This window comes from Atta colombica, unplaced genomic scaffold (genome assembly GCF_001594045.1).
Source record: "Atta colombica isolate Treedump-2 unplaced genomic scaffold, Acol1.0 scaffold69, whole genome shotgun sequence".
NCBI classification, from domain to species: Eukaryota; Metazoa; Arthropoda; class Insecta; order Hymenoptera; family Formicidae; genus Atta; species Atta colombica.
This window is the reverse complement of record NW_017259560.1, coordinates 150,473-158,638: the sequence shown is the minus strand read 5'-3', so window position 1 is coordinate 158,638 and position 8,166 is coordinate 150,473. Positions and strand designations below refer to the sequence as shown.

Genomic DNA, 8,166 nt, shown 5'->3' with positions numbered 1-8,166 from the left:
ATATATATATATATAATATATACAGGGATTGAAAATAACTACAGGGCATGAAATTTGCACCGTCAAGAGCGGCGCAACTAAGCCGTCAGTCGCGCGAACGCTTTGATGGATGTATCGCTCAATGGTGCCGAGTATTACGAAATCGTGAAATTTCTATATGAACTATTGCCGTATTCTTAAAGATCAATTAAATTGAGTCCAATTTAATTGATGAGAAGTAATATCAATTGCAAATTCGATAAATAAACAAACTTATAAATAAACTCAATATTAATTAAATCCAAATAAATAATAATAATAACGTTAAAAACATCAATTGACAGATATTTACAACTTATTAACTTCAACTTGCTAACTTCGATTTCTTCACTATATTACTTCCCCTTTCTCTCCTATCATAATTCGGAATTTCATTCGTTTCATTTTCTAAATATGAAATATTTATTTATATCAAATGCATATTTCAAATGTAAATTTTTCTTCTAATGTTACTTGTGATAAAAAAGAAGTTTTGTAAATATCTGTCAATTGATGTTTTTAACGTTATTTGTATGGATCATTTAATTAATATTGATTTTATTAGGTATATTAGATGTGGAAAAAAGTTCGTGGCGTTTTTCCCGTTAGATGGCATTAAAAAACGCCACGAACTTTTTCCCACATCTAATATTTATAAATTTATTTATTTATCGAATTTGCAATTACTTCCAACATTACTTCTCATAAATTAAATTGGACTCAATTTAAGAATACGCAGTATAGAAATTTCACGAAATTTGCAATACTCGTTCGGTACTATGCCGTTGAATTGGACGATACGTCCGTCAAAGCATTCGCGCGCCCGATCGCTTAGTTGCACCGCTCCTGACGACACGAATTTCATGCCCTGTGATTAGTTATTTTCAAATGCTCATCTTTGAAAATTATTGATGCTTTAAGATTTTGCTATTAACATTTTCGATTTACTTTTTCATGAGGAATATGTACATGTCGGCGCACCTCTGCGCTCTGATACACCCTGTATGTGTGTGTGTGTGTGTGTGTGTGTGTGTGTGTGTGTGTGTGTGTGTGTGTGTGTATATTTATAATTCACTTTGAATTATTTAAGTATTTAAGATCTAGCTTCGACTGGTATAGGATAGGCATTTCTAGTTCGTATTGTTCAGATTGATTCTCACACGTATGGTCTAAAATATGATTCTTATTGTTAAAGGGTTTATATGTTTTAGGATTTATTAAGAGTTATTCTGTAATTAAATGCTTTTTTTAATAATTCGTGAAATATGTCCGCGACAGAAATTAGAATTGGTTAAAATAAAAAAAAAAATTTTTTTTTCATTACAAAAAATGTACATTCTGTACACACGATGGATTATTTGTGACCAAGAGATAAACTTCGGAGTAATTTAAGCGCACCTATTACAGTGGCCGATTACAGCACCTATTAGAATTCCTAATTGTCCTGATTCAATTGCTATTATTTATGTTCAGAGTTATTCTATTATAATTAAAAGATATTCACGAATTAAGGCCGGTAATGCAGAACTTGTTCTTTAGATGTCAAACTTTGTTTTACGAATAAAAAAGAGACATTTGTCTCAAAAATATTTTTAGTATTTCAAAAAAAAAAAAAGAAATGCGCAAGATACGAATGATCAGAAAGTGTGCATTAAGAGTTAATATTATAAAAGCAAACACTTAAAAATAATGATTAACATTCTTCACATTTTTTTATATTATTAACTTATATTTTTATAAATATTCAAGATTGCTTTTAATACATATTATATTTACTAACAAACATATCCCTAAAAAAAAAAAACTTCAATTTTTTGATCTTCATAATAATCCCTTAATATTCGGTGAACAAAGATAAAACGATAGCGCTTGAAATGAATTTCTGAATATATCCTAATATTATTAAAAAAAGAAAAATCTATCATACTATCTTATTTTAACTTAAAGGTGGTTTTTTTGATAAAATGTCGAAAATTTGAGGTGCCTCATCAGGACCCACTCAAAATTATAAATACCTGCAAAATTTGAATAAAATATTAAAACTACATATATATATATTTTAAGGGGGTATTCTAGTCTAACGGGATAAAAAAATCGATTTTTTTTTTACATATTTCGCAAATATTTGACATATGTCTACAAAAGGAATTAGCTCGCAAAATTAACAAAGTCACAGCATTTGATAGGGAGCTTGTTTTTGACGTCTCATGTGTCACGCAGCGCACAATAAAGCATTATTAATTGACATTTTATTTCGGCTAAGGAAAAATTGTTATTCTTAGAAGGTCGTGTATATTTGGAGTGGGATCTTTAAAGTGGGATCTGTCTACGATCAAGTTTGATCTTCTTGTGAAGGAGCATTTGTTTTCTCGGCTTAGTGCAGTTTTGAACGTTGAGGCGAGCGGACGCAAATTGTTTATTTATATGCAAAATATTAAAAATAGATAAAAAAGGTGAGAAAAATCAAATTCGTATATACCAATTTTGAAAGTTATGAATATAATGGTTATTGGTCAGCAAGCAGAGATGTACGCAAATTCCTAGAACGAAGTTCATGTCACTCTCTTGAAGCGGCGGTCTACTGACTTCGCTACAGAAGAGAAAGCAAGTAGGGAGGAAAGAAGACCTCTGCAACATTTTTCATGAGGAAAAGGAAAGTGCCATTGATCGAAATAAGTGATAGTCAGAGGGAGCAACGTCTGGAAAGTACGGCGGTATATGGAGTAGGACTTCCCATTTCAACGTTTCCAAGTATGTCTTGATCACTTTCGCAACATGGGATCGAGCATTGTCATGCTGCAAAATCACTTTATTGTGTCTTTCGTTGTATTGCGGCCGTTTGCCTTTCAATGCTCGGCTCGGATCACCTGTGATTGTTTCAGTCGGTTTTAACAGTTCATAATACACTACGCCGAGCTGGTCCCACCAAATACAGAGCATGACCTTGGAGCCGTGAATATTCGGTTTGGCCGTCGACGTGGAAGCATGGCCGGGAACTCTCCATGATTTTCTGCGCTTGGGATTATCGTAATGAATCCATTTTTCGTCACAATGCGATGCAGAAATCCCTTCCGTCTTTGCCTTTCAAGCAGCTGTTCACAAGCAAACAAACGTCGTTCAACATCTCTAGGCTTCAATTCGTACGGCACCCAATTTCCTTGTTTCTGAATCATTCCTATAGCTATGAGGCGTTTTTAAATGGCTTGTTGAGTCACTCCCAATGATCGTGCCAATTCTTCTTGATTTTGACGAGACTTGCTCAAGTAATGCCTCCAATTCTGCATCTTCGAAAACCTTCTCTCTTCCACCGCTATGCCGGTCTTCGACGTCAAAATCACCGTTCTTGAAGAGTTGAAACCACTGACGACACGTTCTTTCACTAATAGCGGCCTCACCATAAGTATTTGAGAGCATTCGATGAGCCTCAACCGCGGATTTCTTCATATTGAAGCAAAAAATTATAAAACCTCCCGCAAATGACGAGAATTTGGCTCGTAAACTGACATTTTCAATCGAGAATAACTTTATGATGCAGACACAAATCGACTAATGTTTCTATGGGGTTATGTTGACAGATGCCCAAGTTTATTGTATGACGTTTATTATTCTATGATCTATTTATTTCGACCACCACTTACCGCTAAAGCCATCTATAGGAAAACGGCGGAAGCGAAGTTGTACACCTAATAATTCACCAATCACTTACTCAACAATGATGGAAAATAACTCGATCTGAAGTTATCACGTTTGGACAGAATAACCACCAGATAAATGTAGATTTGACTTTGACGTAATCCCTATTTTTATCCCTAAAAATGAGATGAGCGAAAAATTTTACAAAACTTTTACAAAAATTTTCAAAACTATAGTTTGATCATCGGTCTTAGCGACTTATTAGGTGTACAACTTTGCTTCCGCCGTTTTTTTATAGATAGCTTTAGCGATAAGTGGTGGTCGAAATAAATAGATCATAGACGTCATATAATAAACTTGGGCATCTGTCAACATAATCCCATAGAAACATTAGTCGATTTGTGTCTGCATCATAAAGTTATTCTCGATTGAAAATGTCAGTTTACGAGCCAAATTCTCGTCATTTGCGGGAGGTTTTAATTTTTTGTTTCAATATGAAGAAATCTGCGGCTCATCGAATGCTCTCAAATATTTATGGTGAGGCCGCTATTAGTGAAAGAACGTGTCGTGAGTGGTTTCAACGCTTCAAGAACGGTGATTTTGACGTCCAAGGTCATGCTCTGTATTTGGTGGGACCAGCTCGGCGTAGTGTATTATGAACTGTTAAAACCGACTGAAACAATCACAGGCGATCGATATCGAACGCAATTGATTACGTTTGAGCCGAGCATTGAAAGACAAACGGCCGTAATACAACGAGAAATACGATAAAGTGATTTTGCAACATGACAATGCTCGACCCCATGTTGCGAAAGTGGTCAAGACATACTTGGAAACGTTGAAATGGGATCTCCTACTCCACCCGTCGTATTCTCCAGACGTTGCTCCCTCTGACTATCACTTGTTTCGGTCAATGGCACACAGCCTGGCTGACCAGCACTTCCGGTCTTATGAAGAAGTAAAAAATTGGATCGATTCGTGGATAGCCTCAAAAGATGACCAGTTTTTTCGACGCGGAATTCGTACGCTACCCGAAAGATGGGAGAAAGTAATGGCCAACGATGGACAATACTTTGAATCATAAATGTATAACCAGTTTTTTACAATAAAGCCTCGAATTTCGGAAAATAAACTGCGGAAGGAAAATTGTACACCTAATACAAGGGAAATATCACAACTGTCCGGAACCGATGTTATTCTCCATGAAATATGTTGTAAAACACAAAAATCTAAGAGACACGTATTTTTTTATACGTGCGCTAAACTCATGTTTAAGGGATGAAACATCCTTTAGAAAAAGAACGGTTTTTTTTTCGAACCGAATATCAGTCAGGGAGAATAAAAGATAGAAAAACATTTTTTAAATAAAAGTTGTACGATTTCAAGAGTACTTTAAACTTAGAAAGAAAAAAATTTTTTTTATTTTTTTGTTTAATACAATACTCCCACCACTCGTAATTTTATTAAATTTTTAATCTTTTTTTTTTACCAAATTGAAGATTATTTTTTTACAAATTCAATCATGTGTAATAAAGTTACAATACGACATATCATTTTCAAGAATTAATTGTTTACGCTTCCATATATGCGCTATCCATGCTCATATGCGAAAGTAATTGTCATCGGAACAATAAAACATATATAAATCAACGAATAAGGAAATTGATATGATTGATATTTGTAACATTACAAATTATAAATAATGTTAAGAGTTATAATAATTTTTATTATTTCTCCTTAAAGCGAGTAAAACTTTTTTATTCTTTGTACATTACTTCCTTATAGTATCTTAAAATTATTCACTTAAAGTTATTTTCTCTTACAGTTATTTTCAGTTTTACGCTTTAATCTTATTTATCTTATTTATTTGTCGTTTACGTAATAGTATATATTATACTAATTAATATATATTATACTAACTTAGTATATTATACTAATTAGTAATGAAATAAGTTGTAAATGTTTATACACAATAAATTTTGTATCGTTTACTCATTATACTCATTACAATAATACTCGATGAAAAAATATTTTAAACATAATGACTTCTTGCACCATGAAACATTACTACAGCTATATTATTGCAACCTTCGATATCACATATTGTTAAACTTTTGTCAAAACTCGTAAATTCTGCTGGATTATCAAATTCTTCCGATCTTTATTTTGTATAATCATTTCTAAACCACGAATATTTAAATAAGTTGTGATATCGCGGGGATAACAATTGATTATGTATCAGAGACTGTAATTTTATTATATTATTTCGTTTATGTAAATTTATATTACTTTTCAATAATAAAACACTATCTGAAAATCTTTTAGCAAAATTTTTCCAACTTCTAAATCCGTAAACATCTAATGGTATTCTTCTTGTTGTGCTTTCATAGTAGTAATATGTTTTCTTGCAGATGTTAAATCTGAAATAATATTGAGACAATGTCCAATTCATGAATCGATAAGAAGAACGCTATTAGAAACCAATATTTGGAAAATAACCTTCTTCTAATCACATTTTAAAATAAATAAATTTATGGTCTGTAAGAAATATAAATGTTGAATTTATAACTATTTTATGACTGTTACGAGAGACTGTTATCTTAATAAAATATAAAATATATCACAGAGATAAGACTTATAATTTCATTATATTATTTCATTATATTTCGTTTATGCAAATTTATATTTAATAGTAAAACAGTATCTGAAAATGTATTGTAAAAGGAAATTTATTGAGTTACCTGAAGTTATTTTCAGATTTCGATGCTTTTACAATAACATTTATTGGTGTAAATAAGATTTCTTGTACTCTTGGTCCAAATTAGTTTCTTTCAAGATAATAAGTAACGGTGACAGCAAATTCATTACACGATATTATTGATTGTATGGTGTATGAGTTTGTTGTTGATGATATAGATTGCACAATACACTCTATTTTCTTTACTCCTTTATTAGACAATGACCTTCCAGAATGAATTTTTAGTTGAAAACCATTTCGATTAGAAATTAAAAACATTTTCAGATCTGAACCGTTCGATAAGTGATTTCAATGTTTTCAAAAAATCATTAGCTGTATTTTGCGACTCAATCTTCAACGAAATCTTCTATTGTTCTTCTAGTTATAAATTTCATAATTTTTCTCGAAATAATTCAGGAGATTTCTTAAATCTTGATTCCCAACCGTGCTTTAAATATAGTGTTTAAATTTCCTATTTTTTCTTGAGCTTATAAAGTCCATCTTTGTAGATCGATATCATGAACTATGAATCCTGATTCAACAGGCAGTAAATTTATTAAGTGTAAATTTGAAGATGTAAGATAATTTTTCTATACGAGATAATTTTTCCATCTTAATGTAATTGTTCTTCCCATCATCTTAATTGACGTTTAGATGAAACTCTTCTAAATTTATTTTGCACTGATTTTAGCGGACGATTTTTATTGTTTTTATTTTTTTCATTAATGTCCTAATTCCGCCAATATTCAACAGCTCGTCTTTTATAAAAATTGTCAAAATCTGCATCATCTTTGAACATTGAGGATGAGAATTTAAATTATCTTCACTCCATCATCTTTAATTATTTCAGAATTATGTAGTTTATAAGGTTCTGAATCGAGATAAATTTCTTCTGTTACTTTCAGTCCATTAGTAAAAAATGCTATCCAGCAATAATTTTTGTATATTTTCTTTTAATTCTATTTCTGCTTCAGTTACTAGTGCTTCTGTTAGATATATTGAACTTAAAGATGCTAATAAAAGTCATTTAGCAAGAACATTAAGCGGATTGATAATCATTTCCAAAGATTAAACTTGGCTTTGAATCGTGATATAAAAACAGTTTAACAAATTGCATTGATATGATTATGACAAAACTTCTTATGACAAACTGACTAAACATAAAAACTGCTACGTGAATATTCTTATACTGTCCATTTATATTTATCTTGAATGTACATATAGCTTTATATTATATCTTATGTTATAATTTATTTTGAACACGCTGTACTTATCTTACAATCAAAAGTGCATTGAATTGATGGAAAATATCACGTCTGATTTGTGATATATAATGAGATAACTTTCTAAAAGTCACATATCTCGTCACATATCAAAATCATGACATATTTTTGAAAAGTATGTCACGATTCTGATACGAGATACATGACTTTTAAAAAAAATGAATGAACTCATGATATATTTTTGAAAAATATGTCACGATTCTGAAACGAGATATGAGATTTTTTAAAAAAATGAATGAAATCGTGACATATTTTATCTCATTACATGTCACAAATTCTTCAGATGTGACATTTTCCAATAATTCAATGTAATTTTAAACATGACAATTAAAAAAAAATTTATTTTATAAAGATTCAATAATAATTTTATTATAAAAGAATGTTTGGAATAAAATTGTTTTTAATTTTTATTCAAGGAAGAAATTAAATGTCAAGGATTGTTAAATGTCAAAGTTAATCAATTAATAATACTATTAATATGTATATATAAATATA

At 30.9% G+C, this 8,166-nt stretch overlaps 1 protein-coding gene across 3 annotated transcripts in view; it reads right to left on the bottom strand.

Moving 5' to 3' along the window:
- The window catches only part of LOC108692316 (nuclear factor related to kappa-B-binding protein), a 77,869-nt gene that overhangs the window by 27,029 nt on the left and 42,674 nt on the right, over positions 1 to 8,166 (bottom strand). Inside the window, exon 16 of one of the 3 annotated variants that reach the window (XM_018200516.1) lies at positions 6,026 to 6,071. The exons of the other annotated variants lie outside the window; for them this stretch is intronic. Coding sequence (XP_018056005.1) covers positions 6,066 to 6,071 — 6 coding nt within the window. The 3' untranslated portion in view covers positions 6,026 to 6,065. Of the gene's footprint in view, positions 1 to 6,025; positions 6,072 to 8,166 lie in introns of those variants that run through there. 3 annotated transcript variants of the gene reach the window in all.